The sequence below is a fragment of the Arachis duranensis genome, chromosome 5 (assembly GCF_000817695.3).
Source record: "Arachis duranensis cultivar V14167 chromosome 5, aradu.V14167.gnm2.J7QH, whole genome shotgun sequence".
In the NCBI taxonomy this organism is placed as follows: Eukaryota; Viridiplantae; Streptophyta; class Magnoliopsida; order Fabales; family Fabaceae; genus Arachis; species Arachis duranensis.
The window spans coordinates 100,859,528-100,887,370 of record NC_029776.3 but is presented as its reverse complement, the minus strand read 5'-3'; the positions used below and the strand labels follow the sequence as shown (position 1 = coordinate 100,887,370).

The 27,843-nt window shown below is 35.8% G+C and overlaps 1 protein-coding gene across 1 annotated transcript; it reads left to right on the top strand.

Moving 5' to 3' along the window:
• LOC107490938 (guanine nucleotide exchange factor SPIKE 1) lies at positions 1-27,600 on the top strand. Its single transcript, XM_016111734.3, has 33 exons — positions 1-319; positions 397-559; positions 771-898; positions 1,022-1,125; positions 1,239-1,294; positions 1,439-1,536; positions 1,661-1,798; positions 2,291-2,602; positions 3,027-3,311; positions 7,310-7,477; positions 7,563-7,760; positions 7,876-7,919; positions 8,719-8,788; positions 9,441-9,602; positions 11,507-11,614; positions 11,915-11,952; positions 12,660-12,715; positions 14,107-14,171; positions 14,275-14,345; positions 15,684-15,768; positions 16,881-17,007; positions 18,411-18,604; positions 19,262-19,392; positions 19,656-19,731; positions 19,887-19,997; positions 22,494-22,676; positions 22,772-22,915; positions 23,069-23,242; positions 23,409-23,756; positions 23,850-24,182; positions 24,978-25,163; positions 25,925-26,899; positions 27,081-27,600. Exons 1-33 carry the CDS (start codon positions 260-262, stop codon positions 27,333-27,335), a joined length of 5,646 nt encoding a protein of 1,881 aa, XP_015967220.1. The 5' UTR covers positions 1-259; the 3' UTR covers positions 27,336-27,600.
• Positions 27,601-27,843: the final 243 nt, after the last annotated feature.

Below are 27,843 nucleotides of genomic sequence, written 5' to 3'. Positions count from 1 at the left end.
GCATATGAACCTTCTTTGGCGTTTTCTTTCAGCTGGACCTCTTTTGACTCTCTCTCTCCGCTTTCTGCATTCAGGTACCTACCACTCTCTCTCCACTTCCACATTCTGGCAATGCTCCCTCTTCTTGTGCTTCTAGATCCAGCCAATGCTTTTCTTGATTCCACCGTTTATCTCTAGCGTTTGACACCGAACCAACTTCGATTTTCTTCGGAAGCAGCTGCAACTGGTGCTGGAGGGAACAAAAAACCCTAGATCTGCGATGCTCCATCTCCGGCAACGGCGGGATTCTACTCCGGCCACCACCAGGTGGCAAAACAAGGTAATGCTGCGCCATTTGCGGTGGAGTGTATCTCAAAAAGCCGTTATTTAATGGTTTCGTTTTTGGTGATTGTGCAGTTCGAGGAGAATTTGGAGCAGTGGCCGCACCTTAATGAGCTTGTTCACTGCTACACCACTGACTGGGTCAAGGATGAAAACAAGTACGGCCACTACGAGAGCGTTGGAACGCCTTTGTTTCACAACCAGATATATGAAGGCCCTGACACTGATATTGAGACAGGTAGTTTTCTTTTATTTTTTTCTTTTTTGTTGTTAAATAAAAGTGACGAGATGCGATTTGAAATGGTCTCTCTCTACTTGTTTAGAAACACTAATTGCATGGTTGGTTTTTGTATTACCTGATTCGCAATGTGGCTGCTTTACATGAATTTTTCTTTACTGATTCATTGGTTGTAGCTAACTTTCTCTCTGTACTTCAATGCTGTGCACAGAAATGCGCCTTGCTGGGGCGAGACGAACAAAGGGTGAAGACATTAGTGAGGATGACGTCCCTAGTACTTCAGGAAGGCAGTTTATGGAGGCTGCAGAGGGCGACGTGCCCCATTCGGATGTCCCAAAGGTTGTTGTAGTGGTTTAGTTGTTCTTCCAATTTCAGATTAGCTTATTTCCTTCCAATTTAAAGTAAATTTCAATAGGTTTCCCCTTGTCTTTCTTTCTTTATTCTTAATATGCACTTATGCAGCATGTTGGTCAATCTCCTCTTCCTGCTTATGAACCCGCATTTGATTGGGAAAATGAGAGGTCGTTGATATTTGGACAAAGGATACCGGAAACTCCTATATCACAGTAAGAAACCCCTCAAATGGTTGTTCATGAGTAAAATGTTGATATCATCAGTCTTTCCTGATTGTTTTACGGTAACTGGGTTCTGCCTTATCTTTCCTTTTCTGGTATCTCAGTGGAATGAAGATCTCTGTAAAAGTTCAGTCTTTGCAGTTTCACGCCGGATTAGTTGGTGAGCACTATGCCATTGATATTTATGGGATGATTAGATTAATTGCTCCCTTTGAGTGTGCTATTGCCATTTTGATTTTCGTGTTTATGCTGAAAGCAGATTCAAGTTTCTGAGTTGGAATCCTGTTTTTGATTCGTCTTGCAGAGCCCTTTTATGGTACAATTTGCTTGTACAATAGGGAGAGAAGAGAAAAGTTATCAGAAGACTTTTACTTTTCTGTCTTACCAACCGAAATGCAGAATGTAAGCTATGCAAGACTATTTTTTTAACATATCTTCTTGGTTAATTTTTTTTTTCCAATGCATGAAATCAGTGGGTGATTTTGAAGTAATGATGAATCTTACTTTTTTCTTTTTCAATTTTTAGGCTAAAATTACATATGAACCACGTGCAGTATTTTATTTAGATGCACCATCTGCTTCAGTTTGCTTGTTGATCCAGTTGGAAAAGCATGCTACAGAAGAAGGCGGGGTTACTCATTCTGTTTATTCGCGGAAAGATCCAGTATGTATTAATATCTTTCTCACTTTGTTTAGTTTTTGCATTCTTTCTCTTATTTGTCCATGATATTTGAGTTATTTTTCTATTTTATGCCCCTGCATATTATATAGCCATAGGGATCATTAAATGAGTTGTGCAGTATGTTCTTTAGTTATCTTTTAAATCGTTTAATATATCTAGCAGATAAATTAGAGAAACTCTTCTGTACAACATCATTTTTTTTTATCTTTTTGATTTTTCAAAATTGTTGATTAGAAAAACAGAGACACGGCATGTAAATATGCATTTTCTAGTTTGGATTTGAGTTTGAAATTAGTAGGTTCTCTGAATATTGGCTTTCCGGCAGTGGTGGTTGCTAGTTTTAGTTTATATTTCAAGTATTCATATTTTTGGTACATTTGCTGAGGGAAAAAGAAAAAAGCCTGAATCATATTTGTGCATGAAATGATATTTCGTCAGAAAATTTGTTTAGGGCCTTCCTTTCATTTGGGACAGGTGCACTTGACTGAGAGAGAGAAGCAAAAACTTCAGGTGTGGTCTCAAATCATGCCATACAAAGAGTCCTTTGCGTGGGCCATGGTATCATTATTTGATAGCAGCACAGGTGCAGCTTCAGTGGGGCCTGCTTCCCCAAGCAGCCCTCTTGCTCCGAGTGTATCTGGTTCAAGTTCTCATGAAGGTGTTTTTGAGACTAGTGCGAAGATCTCCTTAGACGGGAAGCTGAGTTACTCAAATGGAAATTCTGTTGTAGTTGAAGTTTCGAACTTAAATAAAGTTAAGGAGTGCTATACTGAGGAATCACTTCAGGTTTGTGGCCAATTCCCCATTTGCATGAGGAGGTTGCATTTAGGGGGATTTACCCTCTTCTATGAGTGACTAAATTCAAGTTATAGAAAATCTGGCTAGAGTTTACTGCTATTTCTTTAATGTGTGATGATTTGGATTCAATCTGTATAATGCATTGAAATTATTTATTATAACTTTAACTATTACTTTGTAGTTTGTTTTCTGCTTTAGAATGTTTTGTTATTTTGTTCCTCCATCTGACTTAATTTATTCTGTGATCACATCATTCACTATGATCATTTGTTTATATTATTTCACATGAAATGCAAATTTATTTTTATTTCCATGTTTTTATTTGGTTTCAAAACTTAGCAAAATATTCATAAAAGGTTAGTGTTTCCGCATGTTTATTTTCTTTGGCTGATGTTTCTTACTAAATATTCAGGATCCCAAACGCAAAGTGCATAAACCTGTCAAAGGTGTTCTGAAGCTAGAAATTGAAAAGCACCAGATTTCCCAGTCTGATTTGGAGAATGTGTCAGAAAATGGCAGTACAACCAATGATTCTATTGACCCAGGTGATCGTATTGCAGAATCATCTGGAAAGTATCCTGTTAATGTTGGTGATGATCCTCAGGGTAGTATCTCCAAGTGGAATTTCCATGATGGGAAAGACATTTCAGCAAATGGAGCAAATCAACATGGAAGCGCAGATTTTAATGCTGATGATGTAAGTATATGATGCCTTTTGATTGTGTTACAACCACTAGTTCCCTGTTGGGGTTACTTTTTTTAGACCTCGCAAGATTAGTTTCTCATCACAGTGGGTATTACTAAGTCATTTACTTTTAAAGTTTTAATTTTGTGAAATAAATTGATAAGTCTGGCATTTCTGCCCCTGTTTCTCTAAGCAAAACCAGTAGTTTCTTGGTTCTACTAAAGAGCGTTTCTATGTGGTCGAATTTCACCAGGGAATATAAGATTGTCATGAGGCTGATATTGAGCTGCCATCCATGCGTGAATACCTGCATTTAAAAGAATATTTTTGGTATGGAAAGTCTCAAATTTAGGATCTTCTGCCGCACATATGTTTGGATAAACTAAATGATAGGCACATAGAATCAAGGGCTTTTTTTTAGTATTGGAAAGGCTATAGAAATACGCCCTACCCCCAATTGTAACCAGATCTATACATTATTTTCTATTAAACTGATTACTGCAGTTTTGCATCTCTATCTTTTTCTTAAGTTGACAGAAGTTTGATTCTTTGCTAAATGTTCTTTCAAATAGAAATACAGAACACATTAACCAGTAAAAGAAACTGTATTATTGAATAATGCTCCTTTTCTATATGGTCCCACTCTAGCTCGTATTCCAAATTCTTGAAGCTTCCACGTGTGCGACTTCTTTCTAATGGTTTCTACAACCACATACAACTTTCGTCAAACGGGCTGGGGTTGGGTGTAATAGCCCTATAGGGTGAGGCAAGGGAGTGCTCTCGGTTGGGACATACCCAGCCCAATGTGTTGCTTTCCTTTAATAAAAATATAAGCAATGTATGGATGAATGGGTGTGGGGCAGTGTTGATTGTAGCTCTTACTGTTAGGCAGTCCCCCCCCAAGGACCTGATACCTTACCGCAGTCCTCCTATTTGGAGTAGGGGATTCACAGGTATGAAGCACGAATCCACAAGGGAGCGTGGGGGTTGGTGTGGCTATTCTTGATTTTAAAAGACTAAGGCTTCTACCTTTCCTAATTGATTCAAGCTTGTATTCCCTTGAGGGAAGAGGGTGATGGGATTATAGGTCTAGTTGGGGTCCTAGGGGAGACCCTAGTTCTAGGAAGAATGTACTTATGCATAGTTTGAGACTTTGGGTAATGTAGGAGACATCTCTTTTTATTCCCCTAGGGAATCCAATCATTAGAATTACCATAGCTTAGCTTTCAAGTTGGCTTTGTTTAATTGGATTGGAAATCTTGTATTTTACATATCCATACAATTGAGTCCTTGGATTTTTGAAATACTGTAAAGTGCTTTGAAATAGTCAACAGTCTTTGCTAGTGCGTAGTATGTCAAGAAATCTAGATCAATGATATTTGGTTTAGGGCATATTTGGTTCAAAACATTCTGTTAGGATTCCAATATCATGTGAGTTAGTTATCTTTCAAGAGTTAGTTAAAAGTGGTAATCCTTTTGAGTAATTATGAGTTTTAGGAAGTTGAGAATTCTCTCGTTTACCCTCTCTATCATTGTAATTCATCAATAAGCACTGCTTTTTGATTCCAGTTCCTGCCAAAATCTTTGTCAAGGAGTTGGTGAGTTACTGGTTGTGATGGAGATGGATGTTTGAGAGATTATAATCAATAGAACAGCTTATATCCTTGTGGGTACAATAAGTAAGGATATGTTTTAAGTGTACATTTAGTTGTTTTGTTGTAACATACTAACATAATTTAGTAGATCAAGAAATGAAATCCATGCTGTTAATGCTTCTCAATTGTGGTTACTGCAATTATGGGTAATGTATATGCTGCATTTTGGTTTGCAACTGTTTCCGTGTTTCAACGTTAAGTTTGTGCTTACTTGCATGTAGGAAAAATCACTTATGAGCTTTCAAATTTTAGCCTTTTCAATAATTTAACCATATACATGCTTGGAAGAATAAAGTTATGTCTTAAATAATGATATGGAGGGTGGCTTGCTGGGTAATGATACTTGTTGACAGGAATTACAAGTGGCTGGTCATTTCAAATTTAACCCTGGTACTTGATGGAATTACATGCCCTTGATATTGATTCTCAATATCTTTTTCATATTGCATCCATGGTTGGATGTCCTATTTTGGAGTGGCATCTTGCTAACCTAGTGCTTTTGGGTGGTAATGCTAGATCTGTACTCTTTTGGGATCCTGTTGTGGAAAAGATTTCAGTGTCTCCTGGTTTTGAAAGGGATTATTTCTCTTTAGGTGGTCAATCACTCTGATTTAGTAACGCCTCTCTCTTGTAATCCATTTTATTTCTTACCTTGTTTCTTATTCCTATGGAGTTGCTAATTCCATTGAAAAGATTATGAGATTATTTTATGACTAGGAAGTTTTTTGGTGTCATAGAAAGAAATGAGGCTTGGGTCTTGGTAACATTTTGTCTAAGAACATTACCTTGCTTGTTAAATAGCTGTGATGATTTCCCTTAGGGTGTGTTCACAAGTTGTGAGGGAAAGGAAATGGAATATTTTGAAGGGGGAGGAAGGCAAATGAAGCGAGATCTTAAGATTTTCAAATCCCCTCTTGTTCAAGTTTAAAATAAGTAAGAAAGAGGGATTTTCTGGGCTTACTATATATTTTTTTACAATTTTATCTTTTATTAGGATATTTGGAATAAAATGGTAAATGACAATAGTAGTAATACAATAATTTATCAGGATAAAAAGATAAATTAAATTAAAGTATGATAAAAATCTCCTAAAGCCTTTTTAAAGCCTTTCCAACTTTCCTTAAACTAAACCCATGAGCCCCCTATGGCATAAAGTAATCGAGAGCAAGTATGGCTTGGGCAGATGGTTGTGGATGCTAATGTTGCTTTACTCATTCTACCTGTTTTAGGGTTCAGGGTTTAGCAATGTTACTTTTAAATGCTTTCTTTCTTTGAAGGTATGTCTGGTTATCGTTTTCCCTTTGCGAATCTCTTAGATAGTTAGCTTAACCTTTCCTCATCTTTATCACATATATTTGCATAAACCCCTATTCAGGTTTTCTCTACTGCACAAGGGCATTTGCTTGGGATTTCGACTTTTTTTTTCATGACCTAAATGATAGAGTCCTCCAAATGAATGCTACTTGTGCATGTCCTTGTTATTGCTTCTTTCTCTTCTAACCCTGTCAAAAGGTTATGGTCTCTTGATTCATCTGTGGTATATGAAGCTATAAATCCTTTTTCCATTTCCTAACTCATTCCTAAATACAACCTCTTCCACCTTGATAAACCAGTTTGGAAGTATAAAGCTCCTTTTAAAGTGAAATATTTTGTATGGACATTTGTACTCAGCATAATTGATAACAATGACATGTACGTCTGAGGGCAACACAAGGCTATCTCCCCTAATGTTGTGTTATGTATTGGGAAAATTTAGAATCAATTTCACATCAATTTTTACATTGTCCTCTGGGTGTTTATTATGGAATTTGCTGTTTGGTTTCTTTGGTGAATGGTAGGTCTGTAGTTTAACCTTAAATCAGTTTCTCTTGGCTAAATTTGGTGGCTTTGGTAGTATGAAAGAGGCAAAATCTAGCCTAATACATTTCTCTGAGTATTTTACTGGAGTGCAATTAATGCATATTCGATGACAGATTTTCTGACAAAAGTTTTATGGGATAGGATTAGTCATTTGGTATGTATTTGGTGTAACACTCACGATTTTGTTTGGAGGAGTTTCCCTCTCTAACATGTTCAGAGATTGAAAAACAATGCTTTAATGATAGTTCTTCTTTTGGTTGTGTTTGGAGGACTGCCTGTCCTTCATATTCTTCTTTTATTAATTAAAAAAATTGTTGCTTTTGTTGTTGCTTATTGACTGATATGCAAATCACATTACTCTATAAATTCTGATGTTGCTTGATATGGTTACAATGATATAATGTTCCATGAATTACTGTGATTTGAATTTAATTTCATTGTTATTGATATATATTTGGCTCTTTACTAATCTCCTGCACATTGATTTACATATAGTTCCATGCTTTTGACTTCCGCACTACAACAAGAAACGAGCCGTTTTTGCAACTTTTTCACTGTCTGTATGTGTATCCATTGACTGTAAGTTTGAGTAGGAAGAGGAATTTATTCATACGGGTTGAACTGCGGGAGGATGACGGTGATGTTCGTAGGCAGCCATTGGAGGTATGACCTTCATTTTGATTTCCTTATGGTTTGATGAATTTTCTGACTTTCTATCTTGTTTTTTTGGTATGGCTACTCTGTGCAGGCAATGTATCCAAGAGATCCAGGTCTTGATGCCTCATTTCAGAAGTGGGCCCACACCCAAGTTGCCGTTGGGGCTAGAGCTGCTTGCTATCATGATGAAATCAAACTTTCCCTTCCTGCCATGTGGACACCAACGCACCACCTTCTGTTTACTTTTTTTCATGTTGATATGCAAACAAAACTTGAAGCTCCGAAGCCAGTTAGTTCCATCTAATTTTATGTTTTATTCCTGCTCTTTATTTATGGCTGGTTTTCTGGGGCTTATTGATCATTCTGTTTAATTGATTATCCACTTCCACTTCAATGTTTTCCAGGTAGTGATTGGATATGCAGCACTTCCTTTATCGTCACATGCTCAGTATGTTCTCTTGATTTGATGTTTATTTCATTGGTTAAACTTTAGTGTTTGCTTTATTGTTGGACTTTCTTGCTTGTCTAGTTTTGCATAAGTTGAACCAAAATGAACTTCTTGTGATGGAAGTTAAATTTTTGTTCGTTATGATTTTCAGAAGCTCATATAAGTGTATTTAGGATATTATAAAATTAGTTATGATACAGAAGTTAATTGTGAATATCCTGCAATTATATGTAATTGTATATTTTTTTGTTATATATAAATCAGACTCTGCTATCTGGTAAAACCCACAAAATTCAATCCATCTTTTCCTCGTCTCTTCTTTCTTGATATGGTATCCTGAGCTAAGATAGATAGAAAAACTATAAGGATATCTAATGATGATCTTCTTGTTGTCTAAATGTCTGATGTTATCTCCAAAAGAGTGGTGCATGTTGACACAACTTCTGTGGTTGTATTCTGACAACCTACTATGATGGTATTTCCAAAGAGACGAGAACAGAAGTACATTTCTGAAAACCAATGACCACTCGAAACCCTAATTTATAATTCAAACCCAAGAAGTCACTTGCAAAGTGGATGCCTTTGATGCATTGGAAATCATTACTTACGTAGTTATGTTGTCCATAAGGCACAATGAGCTTGCCTTGTGGGTTTTATATCTCCCCCATGTGAAGCTTCATGTGATTCTTCATTTATGTTTACTCTGCTCACTCATTCACTTTTATACTATTAATCACATGTTGCCTTTATCAATTTGAATCTTGGTATCTGGAAGCTTATATTTCATGGTCATATACAGGCTGCGATCAGAAATAACTCTTCCAATCATGAAAGAGTTGGTTCCTCACTATCTCCAGGATATGGGACGGGTATAAGCAACTTTCATGTTTAATTGTTTTCTCCTTCTCTTTTGGTAGTGTGCAGTTCAGGATATGTTTGTATGGTAGTGAAGGGAGGGGAATTGACTGGGGAATCCCTTTCTTAAGCATTCATAAAGCATGTGGAATCCCCATCTTGGTTATTTTATATATCCAAAAGAGAGTTTAAAAGAAAAAACTTTTTACTTAACCTCTCATTTTGTTACATTTTCATTCCCTTCCACTCTAAGCATCTAACTGACCTTAAATTACCAATTCATGAGTTTTGAAGATCAAGTATTTTTCAATTTCCTTTTGTATGCTTCTGTGCAACTTGTCTAATAGGTTTACTTGTTTTTATGTATCTATGTACATCCAGGTCATGTGTATTTTTTATTTCTTTCTTCATGCATTTTCTTTCTCATTACTGTAAGCTAACTTGAGCATTAGTAATCAAACAAGATGATTTTGTCTACTTCTGGTTATCATCAATATTGGCCTTGTAAATTGTAATATATTGTTACTTGTTTGATATCATGTTGTAATGTGCTTGAGTTTATGTGGGGCGTAGGTCTTGATTGGTGTCACTGTAGGTTTGAACTTGGGCTATTTTTTTTATTATGTTTCGTTTGTTTTGTTTTCTATTTTATTTTTTGATACCTAGGAGAGATTGGACTATTTGGAAGATGGTAAACATGTTTTTCGACTGCGTTTACGGCTATGTTCTTCTTTATACCCTATCAATGAACGCATCAGAGACTTTTTTCTTGAATATGATCGACACACTCTTCGAACAAGTCCACCTTGGGGTTCTGAACTTCTGGAGGTATAATTCTTGTCCTCCTTTGGTCTGGTTTAACTTTATCCTATTTTCTGGACTTTTTATAGGTATTTAGGTACCATTTTAGATGTTCTTGAACTCATTATTTGGGACTATGTCTATTGCCATACTTGAATTGGAACGGATATGCAGACATGTATTTTTATTTTATTTTTTTAATATTTATTTTCCCACTTAGCAGTTAGCAATTGGCATTGTGCTTGATTATGTTGCTTAACTTCTTTTCCATTAAGAAAATTGTTCTGTTGTACCAAGTTGAAATTGTTACTTGGAAATCAGTCTTTTATCTCTAATTCTCTATGCTTTTAATTGTTCAGAACATTTACATTGGTGAGTTCCTGCGATGAAATCTTTGTATCTTTACACTTTTCCTTAGCTGGGATAAATATATAAATTTGGCTTTATTTGCATGTTTACTGATAATGTGACTTGATGCCTTGGTCATTGAAAGATTGGATCAATTTAACTAACTTCCCATATGTTTTTTATGATTTTAATTGTGTGTGCTTGCATTTCTTTTCTTAGTCGATAATTAGACAATGTTTCTTCTCAAAAAAAAAAAAAAATTCTCCTATAGCAAAAAGTTCTGGAAATCCAACTTCTCTATGGTCTTTGGATTATAACTCCATTGCCCTCTCACATGGTCTTTGGATTTGAATTATTGACATCGCCAGTGTATACATCTTACCAGATGTAAAATTTCTCTGTTTTTTATTCGAAAAATGGGAATGACAGATGAATTATTAAGGTTGTTTTGGAATGCTGAAAAATTAAACTTATTGAGTCTTATTTGTATAATTGCTTTTTAAAATAACTTGATTTATGAAATCAATTTATGTTGGATACTTTAGATGAAAAGTGGTTTTAAGATAATCTATTGTGTTTGGAATGGATTAAAAAAAAGCTATTTTTAAGTGGATAATTACAAAAATTTGGTATGAGATGTTTGTTACTATTAGTTAATATTGGATAGTTGAAATCAAATTGGTAAAATCGTTACAATTCAAAAATAGTGAGCTTTTTCTTAGAATCATAAACTTCAAAACATTATTTTCGCCTATGAGCTGTTTTTTAGCTTAAAAATATTAGTTTTGATTATAATCTATTTTTACTTTTTTACACAAGCATACTTTCTTTTTTCAATAAGTCTTTTTATCCTATTCCCAAACATGCTTCTAAGCACGAAGTACTTTGTAATAGAGGTTCTAAATTCTTTTAGAGGACCAACTCCGCTAAAATATCTTGAACAAAAGCCTCTTACTGGCTTTGTAACGATTTACTTTGCACATCACAATGATGCATACTCAACCAAGGATTTCTTGATTATTTTATTTTGTCTGAACTCAATCCAATTTTAGATGTGGTGTTGGTAACTTGGTATGATTGGGTTTGGATTTTGATGAATAAGGACTTTTTTCCTTTTATGTTTTCCTATTTATGAAAATGACGGGATAAAAATGATTAAATATTAAATTATGTAAATGAATGATTTTAATAAGCTGCATTTGGGTAAATAAAAATAAAAGAACAGAAATAATAGTAAAATAATTATATTTACCATCAGAAGAATATTTTGGTATATGTAATCAATTGGGTCTATGTGGCTGACTCCACTTAGTGAGATAACACTTTATTGTAGTTGTGTACAATTAGTTCTTATTCTACTAGGACATATCCTATTAGGGTCCGCAATCAAATGTCTAGTCATTTTTCGAATGAGGTTGTTCATTGTTGATTGTTTGATTCTTACACTACTTTGGATTTTAGTTGGGTGCTTTACCTTTTATGTATAACCATTTTAAGCTATAGTTTGTTTATATTTCATACATCTCTTACATCCTTTATTGAAGTACCTAATTAAGATTCAGTTATTTTGATCCGTATTTCAGGCTATTAATAGTTTGAAGAATGTTGATTCCACTGCTTTACTTCAGTTTCTTCACCCAATCCTAAACATGCTGCTTCATCTTATTGGCAATGGGGGAGAAACACTCCAGGTTTGCTCATCAGTCCTTTTTTCTGTTTCCATATATTTGAGATTTGAGAAGTGCTTTGGTGCTGCAATTTTGTATGTGTGTAGAAACACACACACGCAACTGTGTACACACACACATGACTAACTTAAGCATAGTCTATGCCGAATATCATCAAAATTTAATATCAATCTATAAGGGTCTAATAAAATACCTTTATTTATGTTGTAAAACATATATATTTCACCGAGGCACTTTTAAACTACTTTTCTTTGCATGCTGTTTGCTTGTTTCACTTTATATTCATATATTTATTGTTGTCAGGTTGCAGCTTTCCGTGCAATGGTTAACATTGTTACCAGGTAGACCATTTAGTATTTTACCTTTATTTCATCTAAGTGTATATTAACTTGAATTGTATTTATATTAGTTTGAATTATACTTGTGATATATTCATATAAGTTAATATGTTCTTATAGACGGCCTTTTGCTTGTTTTAGGGGCTCTTGGTTATTATTCTATACTCTGTCCTATAATTATTTCTACCACTAGGGTTGCATGTAGAGACATTGTTTACATCAGATATCACTTTTCAGCACAGCATTTGCATCTAAGATCCTTAACTGGTGTACATTTCTAATTTCATACTGAAGTATGCAAAACATGAGATACAATTCCCTAGCAATTTATTTTATTTATGTGGATAGTAGTAAAACTAACTGCATTACATATAGAAAGGGGAGAATTGAAGCAGTCCGTAGTCTGGAAGTTAGTTTCTCTCTGTTATTACATATGCAAATTGTTCAATTTTCTGTTGTAAGTTGTAACCAGCACAGACAGAAAATAGGGGAAAATATGACATGAAATATAATGTGGTATCAGATGCCCTGGTGAATTTGATCTGTCAAATTTGATTTTCAAAATCCCCCTCTTCTGTGGGGTGGTTCTCAGTGTAAAGTTTGTGGCTGGAGTCCTGGAGCGCTGCATCCACTTAATGGATACCTGAGGTCTGAGATCGTGTCATCTTACCTGCTGTCATAATATGGGCCTTTTCTGGAACATGTGGCAGACACCAATATTTAGTATTTGCTTCTAGCTATATGCTGTGCACTGGGCTACAGCAAGGTAGGTTTGATGGCCAAGTTTAGGTTCTTGTTTATTGATGATCCTTTGGTCTAAACCTCACCTGATGCTTAAAGATGAAGGATGTCTTTAGCTACAAGTTAGAAAGAGTAGCAAGGTTTTTGTAAAGACATTGTTATTGGGTAGAGATGCACCTAACGTGTTGTGCTCACCTTCAAGGATTAAGGATAAAGCCTTCTCTTCAGCTTCAATGTTCATGGAGAGTTTTGATGGTGAAGGCAAAGAGTTTTATGTTATTTTTCATTTTTAACCATAATAACAAAGAAGAATAGAAGATTTGATTACAAGGTTTTAATGGTCATGGTCAGGGTCGGGATATGGTTATTGTTCTTGATGCCGTCTGGTGTAATAATTTTGCAAGGACTTTATCTATGTTGTTGGTGACTTCTTTATATGTTGATGCTGTACAACACACACAATCCATTTGGTTCTTGGTGTATATATATGGGTAAAAGTCTTTTGTAATGATGTCAAGAAAAGTGGTGGCAATGTTCATTTTTTTGGTAAGCATGCTGTTTTGGGTTTTTTGCTAATCTGGGAAATTAGTATAAATGTGTCTTTCAGGAAAGAAAAGAAAGCTGTCTCAGAGGTTTCAATATGCCAAAAATTCAAAGAATAGCTATTGGCAGGCTAGTGTTAGAGTTGAGTAGAGAATTCAGAGACTCAGAGAGTTCCAAAAATGTGTAAAGTGTATTATGAGTGAGTTTGGCACTGCTCTGTGCTTATTTATAAGGGAGAATAGGCTGCTGTGTAGCTAGTCCTAAGGGCAAAATAGTCCTTTCATACATAAGTTAGTTGTCACAGATTTCCTATCCTTGCTGGCTTTGCCATTATAACTAACTCTTCTCTAGACTTCACTAAGTCATCCTATTATTATCACTGAAACTGGGTACTGTGCATTTCTGAAAATCTGTAAGTAGCTTATTCCTTGAAGTAAAAAACTTTGCTTTAGACACAACTTTAGTAAGAATATCTGCTGGCTGTTCCTGAGTGGGATGTACAACTAGAAGCACCTTGAACTTGTTAATGTTGCCATCTGGGTTTTGCTTCACTCTAAAAACCCATTTACAGTCTATGACCTTGTGGTTTGGAGGAAGTGGAACTAAGGACTAAGTTGAGGTGCAATTAAGAGCCTAAATTCTTCTGTCATTGTAGCATCCCACAGAGGTCAGGCCAGAGTTAGTGTTTGGTTTGTGTTGTGTTGTCTGGAATGGGTGGTGGGGGTGGGAAGAAGGCCATGGATCATGGATCTAGTAGTGGGTCTATGTGCTGGAAACTAGAGTGTGTGAGGGTGGTGGTTTGTATGGGCTGGGTGAGGAGGTGAGAGAGGACGAGGAAGATGTTTGAGAGTTTGTCAATGGGTGAATTTGTAGGTTGTGGTGAGGGTAGCAAGGGTGGGTTATGTGTAACTGGTGGGTTAGAGGGTGCTGTGTTGGCGGTAGCAGAATTCGGCAACTGTAGAGGTGCACTATGATTCAAAGATGGAGATGCAGGGAGATTGTGAGCAGTAGCAGGGGAGTTATGCAGAGTTTTTGATGCAGAATGAAGCAAATTTGGGGATGCAGGGTGGCTGTTTGAGCGAGCAGGAGTATGATGCAGCATCTGTGATGGGGTAGGATGCTGAGCTCACAGATAAAGTGATGAGACAGCGATGTAGGAGGAATAATGGGTTGTGGCTGCAGAGAAGTGAGAGGATAAATGCATGAAGTCTTTGTGTTTGGAATGGAAGAAGAGGATGTGATTTGCTCCTTGTAGGGGAACATAGTTTCAGGAAAAGTGATCTTTTGAAATAGAAATCTCCCACTAACATCTCGGCACCTAAATCCCTTATGTGATTAACTATATCCCAGAAAATGCATTCCGATGAGTGAAAGGCAAACTTGTGTTTATTGTAAGGGAAGCAAGGGCATCTGAAGGCCTTAAATTGGGAATAATGGTTTCTTGTGGAACAAGCATTCAAAGGGAGAGGGGAATTGAAAGGTGGAAGGTGAGGCAGTCTATTTATTGTGTGTTTTGGTTGCTATTGCCTCATCCCAAAAGGACGGGCATTGAGGCATGTACTAAGCATTCTGATGGAGAGTATGAGGGCAAGTTAATCTATGATTAATGTCCTCTTGGTGAAAAATATTGGCCTAAATTCCCCTCCACAATATTATTCTACAGCTTTAGTCTCGCTGCCAAGCTGAAGGTTCAACAAACAGCTTTGAATTGTAGAAAAGCTAAGAAGGCTTTAGACCCGGCTTTGAGAAAATAAACCCAGGTAAACTTGGAAGGCAATATAGTATTTGTAGCCATTGTTGGACACAACAGGGGATAGTAGGAAAAAGGCAAAATCTTTGTGGCAGTGGGCAATATAACTACCTTTGGGAGCATTTGGTTGGAGTGATACACACCTTTAGTGATAGATTTTCAGACCAGCAAGTTTCGTGGTATATGATTAGATATTGGTATCTATTTGCATAAAGCTCATTATATTTAGAGAGGATTTTCCCCTCCGATATATTGAGAAGTTTGAAAGCTATGTTTCATTGCTTGCTCGTCTTTTTTTGGGCTCTTGTAAGAGGATCTCTTATCCTTCTGACTTAATTATTCTTCTACACATCTTAACGATGAAACAATGGCTGCCATTTCATGCTAGATCATGTTCTCTTTTTAGAGGGATTTTTGTTTCAGTTCTGCTGAGATATTGGAAAGCTTTGGTTTTCCTTTCTTTCCCCTCCTTGCAACCCTTCTCTGGTTCCAGTTCAGGATAGGGTCTTGCTAGGATCATATATAATCTCTTGTATTTAGTTAGGGCAGTGGAGTATCATTTAGGGGAGGATGGAATCTTGAGACTTGTTGGTTGTAATTTGACAATGCCAGCGATTGGCTGTGATATAGATGTTTTCTGTGAGAAATTTTGTTCGTAGAACTTCTAACAGTCTTTTGAATAAGTTCTATAATGTGTATTTTATGCTTTTGATGACTTTGGTGGTCGTCAACCACCAGTATACCCTGGTTTGTCCACTGTTTGGGGAAGCCTGGCTCGAAGTAAGGTACTGAAATGTTCATTATCATATGTCTCTTCATCTATCTGTTGTTCCTTGTGATCATCACAACCATCATTGTTATACCGTTTCATTTCAATATGACTGAGAAAGCAGCTACTCACATGTTCATACATGCTGTTTTGGTGAGTTCAAGATGAAGTGGGAAGTTCGTCTGGTGGGCATTTTAACAATGGCTCACCAATTTGTGCATCAGCCGGCTTAATATGAGTGTGTTGGGAGGAAATTGTCTAGATTTTCTCTAATGGTATCCACCTATTTACAGGGGACCTAAAATTTCTATTATGCTTCTATTTTATCCTTTTGCAATTTTCATTGGTAATTGTTTTATTCCTTACATTTTTAGTTGAAAACGTTCTTAGCCAGCCACATATTTTTCAAATTTAATGGAACAGGGATTAAAATGATTTTAGTTATTACAAGAACAATCATATATAACGTAGCAGTATATCATTAGTGTGTCAAACTTTTTTGTCCGTGACTAATATTTGTCCAATCTCTTGCACTATTGTAAAATTTACCATAATAAAGAAAAAACTGTTTCGGGAATCTGACTGAACCGACTGATTCAATTGGGTTAACCAGTAACTGGCGACCTGACTGGTCTGGTTCAAGGCAAAAATAGGTTGCTAGCGAAATGATAAAAAACAGTTCAAAAAACCGGTGCCATCTGTCGTTTTTTAGTGGTTAACCGGTTTGAAAAGATAAAATACAAAAAAAGTCGGAAGATATATATTTCATACATAAATATATTATTTTATTATATGCAGTTCAGCTTTGGTTGAACCTTATTCAACCTTTAAACCTTTGAACCTCTAGTTTTACCAGTTTAATGATCGGTCTGGTTTTTAAACCTAAAATGGACCTCAATGCTGTGATAGCTGTTCATAATTTTTGTCTTCAACAATATGGCTGGCAGTATTCTATTGTTTCAGTTACTGGCCTTTTCAACATGTTTTACTGTTGCTTTTGTGTGTTTAATTGTTGTAGAGCTTCATATTTACGCAATCATTACGCACAATCAATTCATCAGCATGATCTTTTAAAAATTTTGGCTTCATATTGTTCAGGTTGTTTACTAGAATGAGTTTGTTTTTCAGGCTAAAGGCTACCGTGTTGGACCTGTGTATGATGATGTTTTGGCAATGGCATGGTTTTTTCTGGAGCTAGTTGTTAAATCAATGGCATTGGAGAAGACTCGCCTCTTTTATCATAGTATTCCAATAGGTAGCTGTTGAACTTTTTTTTCTGGATTAAGTATTTCCGTGTAGAAAATTTTACTTTAAACCTTACATAAATAGAAACTGAAAGAAAGTGAGGGAAAATGAGAGGAACATTATCTGAAACTGTATTGTGTCACCACAAAGCTGAAACTGTGAAACAACTGGTACCAAGTTGTAAGGAGGAATGGAATGGAACAATGCCAGAACTGCAGGGAGATGGAGTGACATCAGTGATTCCTCGCACCCTATTTCCCAGTATGTTTATTATTTACTGAAAGAAAATTTGAGGTATCAATGGTTGAGATTCAAGAGCCTGTCCCTCTCAATTCTGGTTGTAGCCTCACTAATCACAATGCCCTCTGCCTGATTCTCACTCCCCTCATGCTCTCTCTCTCTCTCTCTCTATATATATATATATTCTCTTTGGAGAATTAGGATTTAGTTTGTAGATGGAGATAGAAAGGACAAAGACACAGAAACATTGACACAAGAATAATTTTACATCTTCTTTCGTTACTATGGACACAATATAATACTGTCACATTTCTGTCAAATGTCAGCTTTACCCTTACATTACAATGATAACCCTACACCACCACCACTGTATAAAAAATGGGGAGAGAGTTACACGGCAGCGGCAGAGGACCTGGGGCAGAGGCGTAGGAACTAGGCAGGCATGATGCAAAGCAGAGGCTGTAACGGTGGATTTGTGGCACAGAGGCAAAGGCAGACGTGATGCTAACAGGTAGTAGCAAAGATGCAAAGTCAGGCGTGAAGGCGAAGGGTAGAGCCATGGGTTGAAAATCTCGTTTTTGCCAAGTACAAACGGAAAGTGGGGAACCACACCTTAAAAGCTAAAGCTAACAGATAAGAGGGAAGAACCTCTCTCGTTAAATACAACGTGAAGCATTCCATACTACTTGATGTGGGATTTTGGGCAGTCCCTATCAATAGACCGCCCCTGGAGGGCCTACGTCCTGGTGAATTCACTGTGTCAACATTGCATTGACTCAACATTGGCCACTCGACAATCAGCTGAAGCTGGTATTCGCCTTAATCCAACCTATAGGTAGCCTTTCCATGCCACCGACAACCTGGTTCTGATACCATTGCAATTTGTGAGTTACCATGGAAAGTGGGGAACCATTTTTGCCAAAATGCATACAGGCTTTACGGTAGAAAACAAGGACTTCTTATTTAGCTTTATCAGATGTAAACAGTTTTGCTATATCTAGCATGCTTTTTCGCATTGCTGATTTTATATGTGATTCACTGGAGAGATTAGTCGTCTATTTTTCAAAATTCTGTGTTTAAAATTAACGACATCAAAATTTCATAATATATTGGATTGTATTGGGTACTTGCTTGAATTTTGTTCTTAATCTTTCTTTCATTTTTGTTCAAAAGGAGAAGATATACCACCAATGCAGCTGAAGGATGGTGTATTTAGATGTATAATGCAGTTGTATGATTGCCTTCTTACTGAGGTGCATGAACGTTGTAAGAAGGGTTTAAGTTTGGCAAAGCGCTTGAACAGTAGTTTGGCCTTTTTCTGTTATGATCTTCTATCCATTGTTGAGCCTCGTCAAGTTTTCGAGTTGGTATGTTGTTGTTCCTGTCTGTCTTGCTATATATGACAAGTAGGAAGAGTCCGTTCTTATTTTTTGTATTATTCGGAAATGGGATTTGTTCTGATTCCTACTTTTTACTGAGAGGACATTTGTTGACTATGTTGTAGTATTTTAATACACTGATGTTTCTGACATTATGTTTGCTTGAGATTGTAAGTTTTAGAAAGGCGAGGAAGAAAAGAGAAGTTAAGGCTATGAATACTATGAAACTTTTCAATATGATAGTATGTGATGATAGACAAAATCCTAATCCTTATATATAATCATATTAGACTCCTAATCCTAATTAGATAAGGAAATAATCATGAAATTTAAATATGAAAATTAATCTTAAGAGATCTCAACGATACACTTTAGATCATATATATTTCTTTCACTGTTACATTACGAATGTGATATGTTGCGAAGTGGATAGTAGATAATATAAATTCACTTTCCATGTAATTGAATCTGTAATTTACATTTGCATTGCAGATAAGTGATTCAATAATGAGAGATATTAATAATTTTTTATTTTACATTGAAGCATTACATCTCTTTAGCTTGTGCATACAAAATTCTTTTCAATTGCTTTCAGTGTATCTTCCTCTGGTTGTGTCTTAATGCAAAGCTTAATGTCTATTGTAGGTATCATTATATCTCGATAAGTTCTCTGGTGTATGCCAATCAGTGCTTCACGAGTGCAAACTTACCTTTCTGCAAATCATTTGTGATCATGATCTATTTGTGGAAATGCCTGGGAGAGACCCTTCAGATAGGTAGTTCATTTGGTATAGTGCTTGTTTTGATTGCTTCTGTATGGCATCATCTGCATTGTTATTGATGACGTGTCATGGTTTATAATGAGGTTGTTAGCTATGTTTACATAAACAATCTTATTCACTAGCGATGACTGTCTTTGTTGACCTATCTGATTGGCTGTTCTTTCTTTCAGTTGGCATGAAATTAATCTATATTGTTTTTATGCAAAACGTTTTCTGGAACTTATTGAATAATACCTTGAATATATCTTGTGTTTTAGGAACTACCTTTCTTCTGTATTAATACAAGAACTCTTTCTTACATGGGATCATGAAGATTTGTCTTTACGGGCAAAGGTGAGTTTAGTTAGAGTAGAGTTGTCTTGATATTTTTCTACATGATGAAAGCTATATCTTTTGTATGTGCATTTTCAGCTTAAATTTCTTATAAATATGTATAATAGTAAGACTAGTTTGTATGATTCGTAACATGTTTGTGTCTGCATCTGTAGGCAGCAAGAATCCTGGTAGTGCTGTTGTGCAAGCATGAGTTTGATGTGAGGTACCAGAAGCCTGAAGATAAGTTGTATATCGCTCAGCTATATTTCCCTCTTATTGGACAGGTGTGTAAGATTTTTTTACTTTTCCTTTTAGTTGAATCTGCTTTAGTTCTTGTGTCAATATAAACCAAATTTGTGGATGTTCGCATTTTCCCCATTTCATTTACCTTATATAGTGTAATTATTTCACAATGTTATAATCCTCCGAGCAGTAATTCCTCTTTATGGTGTTTTCTAATTTATTATTGTGATATTCAAAAAGTCCAAACATTTTTATTTTAGAAACCTTAATATGTTTTAAATTCTAGGGGTATTTTTGTTGGCTCAGAATCACAATAAGCTCGTTGTAGTTTATCGTGGACAGTTCTGGCCCCAAAATTATGTACTGGGTTGTGGTAGCCGCTCCACCAAAGATAGTGGGTACTAAAAACTTGAGACTCATTCACTAGCCACAGATCATCAAGGTTTAGATAAGGAGAGAATGTAGCTATATGAAACTTCTAAACAGAGAATGGAGGCATGGAGCTTCTGAAACAGGCATCCGAAAATCCACTTTTCCATCTCATCCCACTCACTTTCTCATCCATGACACTATTCAACAAATCCCAACTGTCTTTGATCAGTAGCTTTCTTGAATAATATGCCAATCATTTTGGAAGAAAGCAAAGGTCAAATCCAAAAGACCAGGGACTTTTTCTTACTCCAAATTGAGGACAGCTTATTTCTTTTTCATTTATCAAATTATCTTTGGATTGAGTTCTGGAAAGTATTCTAACCCTGGTCAGCCATAATGAGCTCTAGCATTTTCTCCAATTACAATAAGGGTGTCTGGGTTTTCATAAACAATCTAAGGTTCTGTGAAAGTGCTCAAGATTTTGCTATTATCTGGTGTCATATGCTGGAAAGGAATGGCAGCATTTCAAGGGACTTCCTCTCAAGAGAACATTTGGATTGGGTTTTCTTTCTTCTATGATGTTCTGCTTGTTCTAGTGTTCTTTAAAAGCCTTTCTATGTTAGACTATATTTGAACCTGTGTTGTGTGGAATTAAAATGAATTAATTTTTATATATATGAACTATTTAATAAAAAATCTTAAAAATTAATATTAAACCTAAATAAAATTGTAAGGATATTATATATTCTAGAGTTTGAAGGAGTTCATCAATACATACATATTTCTAGCAAACTTAAATACTATAGTGCAAGAATGAAACTATTAGTTGAAGAGGTGTAATGCAAATATGAATATAATGTTTCAATAACTAAAAATAACATCCATATTTTCATGGATCATGACATCATGCATTTTCAACATTATTATTACAACTAAATAGTATTAAAAAATGTAAATTGTTGAAAAAAATTGATATATAAGTGACAAAGACAATATATAATTGATAAACACAATTAGATCAAAAACAGAAAAAGAAAACTTAAAAAACATCGTAAAAAAATCATAAATTTATAGTGTTTTAGGAGTTCATCACCCAATCTATAATGAGCAAATTGTTTATCAAAAACTAAAATAAAAAAAACTGTGGTCATCAACCAAATCTTTCAAATAATTGTGCGAAACATTAGCAAGGATAGAGGAGAAAGAGTGAGGCATTAGATTATTTGAGAGGAGATAATGAAGATGTGTGAAGAGATAATGAAGATGTGTGAAGTGAATGTTGATTTCTATAGTAAACATGAATAGAAGTGAGAATAAAAAGAGAGGATGAATTATGTTTTATTAACCAATTTATATCTATTAAAGAAAAATAACATTAATAGGCATAGAGTAACCTACATAGAAATAAAGAGTAAAAAGCAATTAAAAGATAAGGCTAAACACTACATAAGAAGAAAATAAACTGATGTGATAATAGAAAACTATAAATGACAGTTTCACTAAAATGTTTGTGATAATATGAGAAGTTATCTAATATGTGACAATATTACTTGATTTTTCTTTTTATATATTATGAACAAATTGATAGATAGATAAATAAATAAATAGATAATTATAAAATAAAATTTATTCTCCAAATAAGATATGTAGTATTAGAATTTAGACCATTGATATGAATTAACATTTTTTATACTATATTTTTTCTTTGTAGAATTAGATAAATTAGTACGTGAAATTATGAGATTAATGTTAGATTGATTATATAGATGCTATTATCTATGGTAGTATAAATGTAGTTCTAAGATAGATGTTTTTATCTATGTTATTGCAATAGATGAAAAGGAAATTTTATATGAAACTTAAAACCTTATGTGTCATTCATTTACCATAACACTACTTTGGGCTCTCTTTTAATATGTTATAATAGATATGCAAGGAGATTTGCATTCCTTGTTAATAAAGCAATCCCTTAAGATCAGCGTTACTTTCTTAAGCTTTCTTATTATGATGTTATCTTTTCTTTCACATCAATAATGTCTTCTGTCAGAAAGGGGGCAAAAAGCATATCTGCTCACTTCTTTGTATATAAAATAAGTTTTTATCATTTTTCTTTCATTTTTGTTCCAAGACAATCAATTTTTCCAATGTGTTCTTGGACTTTTCAGATTTTAGATGAAATGCCTGTTTTCTACAACCTGAATTCTGTTGAGAAGCGTGAAGTGGCAATTGTGATTTTACAAATAGTTAGAAACCTTGATGATGGATCACTTGTGAAGGCATGGCAGCAAAGCATTGCCCGGACAAGATTGTTTTTCAAGCTTATGGAGGAATGCTTATTGCTATTTGAGGTTACTTTTGTGAAGCTAATTTCTCTTTGTTTTGGTTATAGTCTTGTTCTTTTTAATTGTCATGATTGCTTTCTTAACTCTTTCTACTTTTACAGCACAAAAAACCTGCTGATGGAATGCTACTTGGCTCCAGTTCTCGCAACCCTGTAGGGGAGGCACCTGCTTCCCCGAAATACTCTGATAGACTCTCTCCTGCAATTAACAGCTATTTGTCTGAGGCCTCTAGACAGGAAGTAAGGGTGAGTACAATTCTGCTTAGCTACTATTCTCTGATATTTGGTGTATATTATTGTTTGTTGCAAGTTGCTGCTTGATTTGTTGCCTTATCTTTAGCTTGAGTACATGTAGGTCATTCCATTTCGTGCATCTAATGCATTGAATTTTTCTGGCAGCCTCAGGGAACACCCGATAATGGCTATTTATGGCAGAGAGTGAATTCCCAGTTAAGTTCCCCCAGCCAGCCTTATTCTTTAAGAGAAGCACTAGCTCAAGCACAGTCTTCTAGGATTGGAGCTTCTGCTCAAGCACTCAGAGAATCTTTACATCCACTTTTGAGACAGAAATTGGTATCTTTTTGTTCAAGATAAAATATAATATTCATGAATTGTTTTTTGTAAATTCCCAATGGAAAAGAAACTCTCTTATATAGGAGCCTAAAAAAGCTAACACATAATTGGGAAGCAAAAAGAATGAGGAAACTTATATTATTCTTTGGTTCTCTATATATGGCAGGAACTTTGGGAGGAAAATTTGAGTGCTTCCGTCAGCCTTCAGGTTTTGGAAATGACTGAAAAATTCTCCATGATGGCAGCCTCTCACAGCATTGCTACTGATTATGGAAAACTGGATTGCATCACTGCTGTATTCATGAGCTTTTTATCTAGAAATCAGCCACTGACATTTTGGAAAGCATTTTTTCCTATATTTAATTGTGTTTTTGATTTACACGGGGCAACTCTGATGGCGAGGGAAAATGATCGTTTTCTAAAGCAAGTCACTTTCCATCTTCTTCGGCTTGCAGTTTTCCGAAATGAGAACATCAGGAAAAGGGCAGTCGTTGGGCTTCAAATACTTGTGAGGGTATGTTTTCATCTCTTTAAATTTTAATAGGTTATTGCACCCGTTATTTTATACTGATCAAACACTTGCTTTTGGTTTCTACTATTTTTGCAGAGTTCTTTTTATTTCTTTATGCAGACAGCAAGGTTGAGAGTCATGTTGATTATCACATTATCAGAGCTAATGTCTGATGTGCAAGTTACTCAGATGAGATCTGATGGAAGCCTAGAAGAAAGTGGTGAAGCACGGCGACTTAGAAAGTCATTGGATGAAGTGAAGGATGAGACTAAAAGTGCTTCCCTATTATATGAGTGTGGATTACCTGAGACTACTCTTCTGACCATACCAGATAAAATGACAGAGAATAGGTGGTCCTGGTCAGAGGTGACATATCTGTCCAACAGTCTTCTTTTGGCCCTTGATGCTAGTTTGGAGCATGCACTATTGGTAAGTGTTAACTATTCCTAATTTTTGGAATTTGTTGATGTTGGGCTAGGTTCACTATTTTCAATACTAAGTCACCTCTGCAATATATTTATGGTTTAGAGATAATATCTTGTTTCCTTTCATTCATAGGATTATCCATAATAGATCTTTTTTCCTTCATTAAAAGTCAAGTCATCCCTCACATGGAGATGTTAATAATGTGAAAACTTTAATTAGAAATGGATATAAAAGTAAATCTTAATCGTTAAATTTTTCATTTTTAATCTATGGTTGGTGTTAGCATATTGGTTTATTAAGACAATAAGTACATAAAAAATAAACACTTTTTGAAATAAATAACATTAGTTGATGGAATTTGATGGTTTGGTTGTATACAAGACTTTGGCTTTTGGCAACTTATTTGCTTCATTTTATGTTGTCAAAGTGTCCTCATTTGTACACTTCACTTGCACCTTCATCATATGCTTTTCATGCTCTTGACACAATAGTCATATTTTTTTTAAATGTGAAATGGATTAGGTGAAATGTGGATAAGGTTATAATTAGGTTTTGATAGCATGTATCCTAGGTATGTGATTAATTGAAATGCAGTTTGAAAATGAAATGACCAAACAAACAAGCCATTCTTTCATTGGATAAGGAGAGAGAATTAGCTTTTGTAGTGAAAGTGAATCATACTGGTTTACTTGTCTCCGTATAATGATGGAATTGGAGTGAACCTCTGCCCATTTGGTTCCTTATCATCACATCATTTTTTATGGTTTTCAGTGAATTTACTTAATCTCTCTCTTTCAGGCCCCTGTGATGAGTATGGATAGGTATGCTGCTGCAGAAAGCTTCTATAAACTGGCAATGGCGTTTGCTCCAGTCCCTGATCTTCACATTATGTGGTTGCTTCATCTCTGTGATGCGCACCAGGAAATGCAGTCATGGGCTGAAGCTGCTCAGTGTGCAGTAGCTGTCGCTGGTGTTGTTATGCAGGTAGAGATATGTGTTGTTTACATACGCAAAGTGCAATCTAATATTTTTATGTGATGTACAATGATGGTGATGAGCATGTTGAAGGTTCAGAGAAAGTGCTTTGTTTTGGCCTACGAAATGAATATATATTCTTCATTCTTCGCAGGGATTTGATATCCAGTGAATTTAACCAGAGTTTATTTAATAATTTCCTTAGTCAACAGTGTAGCCAGTCTCTTCATGATTTATAATGGTGTTGCTAAGAAATGCAAAGTTACCAGTTTGTTTCTAGTTTCCATTTGAGCCCATTTCATTTCCCTAGTTTGTGAAGGAAATGGTAAAAACACTGAACAACTTATATTGAAAAAAAAGTAAGAAATAGTTAAAATGGGTAACAAGATTTTATTGTTTGCTTTTTATTTTCTTTGCAATTTCTAAAATCAGGAAATGAAAATGCAAATTGAAACCAAGTAAGCACCATTGCCCATTTTGAGCTGGTGAATTTTACTTTAGCAGAAACTGATTTGTTAGCGTTATTATTTTACCTACTTTTGTATATGCTTATATGGTTTAGAAACATGAAATTGAGTCTATAATTGTTTATTTATTTATTTTTAACATGGCCCCTATGAATAATCTGAACATTTTTGAGAATGCAAATGATAGGCCTCGTTCTTTTTCATCTGGGAGGGAGCATGGGGATAGGATAGCTGAAAGCTTAATCTGAGTTGCAGAGTTACCCTTTTTTTTTGTGGGATCATTCTCTTGTTATTTTGACGCAGGCCCTTGTTGCCAGAAATGATGGTGTTTGGAGCAAAGACCATGTTGCTGCTTTGCGAAAGATTTGCCCTATGGTCAGCAGTGAAATCTCCTCAGAAGCCTCTGCAGCAGAGGTAGAGGGATATGGTGCTTCTAAACTGACAGTTGACTCTGCTGTAAAGTATCTTCAGCTTGCTAATAAGCTCTTCTTACAAGCTGAACTTTTCCATTTCTGTGCAAGCATTCTGGAACTTGTGATCCCAGTTTATAAAAGCAGGAGGGCATACGGACAGCTGGCTAAATGTCACACACTGCTTACCAATATCTATGAGTCAATAGTTGGACAGGAATCTAGTCCAATTCCATTTACTGATGCAACATACTACAGGGTTGGGTTTTACGGTGACAGATTTGGGAAACTCGACAAAAAAGAGTATGTATATCGCGAGCCTCGTGATATACGTCTAGGTGACATCATGGAAAAACTTAGTCACATATATGAGTCTAGGATGGATGGTAATCACACTTTACATATTATACCGGACTCTAGACAAGTAAAGTCAGAGGAGTTACAACCTGGTGTCTGCTACCTTCAGATTACTGCAGTTGATCCGGTCATGGAAGATGAGGATTTAGGAAGCAGAAGAGAGAGAATTTTCTCCCTTTCTACTGGGAGTGTGCGAGCTCGAGTATTTGACCGGTTTTTGTTTGATACGCCCTTCACAAAAAATGGCAAGACTCAAGGTGGATTGGAAGACCAGTGGAAGAGACGCACTGTACTTCAGACTGAGGGTTCATTTCCAGCTTTAGTAAATAGGCTTTTGGTAACTAAATCCGAGTCACTTGAATTCTCTCCTGTAGAGAATGCAATTGGAATGATTGAAACACGAACAGCTGCATTAAGAAATGAACTTGAAGAGCCTCGTAGTTCGGAGGGTGATCAACTTCCCAGACTACAGTCTCTACAGAGGATCCTGCAAGGCAGCGTTGCAGTACAAGTATGTAGAATAAGTCGTGCTAATGACCCAAAAAAATGTGGTGCTTATTACCAGATCATTTTCTGAGTGCAATCTGATAACCCTATTTAATTTGAAGCCTTGGTGGTTACTAATTGGGTCGAATCCCAAATATAATTGTCGCATATATTTCTTGTTTCTGACAACATAACTACTTGTGCAGGTCAATAGCGGAGTCTTGAGTGTCTGCACTGCCTTTTTGTCTGGGGAACCTGCAACGAGGTTGCGTTCACAGGAACTGCAGCAGCTTATAGCTGCACTTCTTGAGTTCATGGCTGTTTGTAAGCGCGCCATCCGAGTGCATTTCAGATTGATTGGCGAGGAAGATCAGGATTTCCACACACAACTTGTAAATGGATTCCAGTCCCTGACCGCGGAGTTATCACATTATATTCCAGCCATTCTTTCTGAACTCTAGCGCTGGCAGTTAAGTTAGATATAATATTGCTTCCACCTTGTGTTCATATGCATGCCCTTGCTTATTTTTTCAGCATTAATGATGTGTAATTGCGTTGGCGGTTCGTATATTTAGAATCGTGCTAACCAGGCGATTCAAGGAAAACACTAACATGGTTATGTATCATCTTGTATCTAGTTTTCACGCTCCCCTTTTTGTTGTTTGTGCTTCGGGGAACAGTGTAATATTCTTGTATTATATGCTGATCGTTTCAAGTTGATGGCCACACGGCTTTGTATTCTGCTGTTTATCTTCTTTTGGGTAAATCACTTGGTATCAAATCACCCTATCCAAACCTCCAACGAAGAATAAATAAAATAAAACCGAAAATGAAAATAAAAGACGAATGATCCCAAATTATGATTGCGGTTATACACTTCTGTCCCTCAAACCAGTTTTGCCAAAAGATAACAAAGCGAAATGGTTTAGGACACCTGAGTCCACAGTGTCCTAAAGGTGTTTTAGTTTA

Bases quoted from the DNA above. Each gene is read 5' to 3' on its own strand.
- LOC107490938 (XM_016111734.3), top strand. From the start codon at position 260: ATGCTCCATCTCCGGCAACGGCGGGATTCTACTCCGGCCACCACCAGG. The intron at 1,799-2,290 runs GTATGTATTAAT...CATTTGGGACAG, and splicing joins TTTATTCGCGGAAAGATCCA to GTGCACTTGACTGAGAGAGA. The intron at 22,916-23,068 runs GTGAGTACAATT...TTTTTCTGGCAG, and splicing joins CCTCTAGACAGGAAGTAAGG to CCTCAGGGAACACCCGATAA.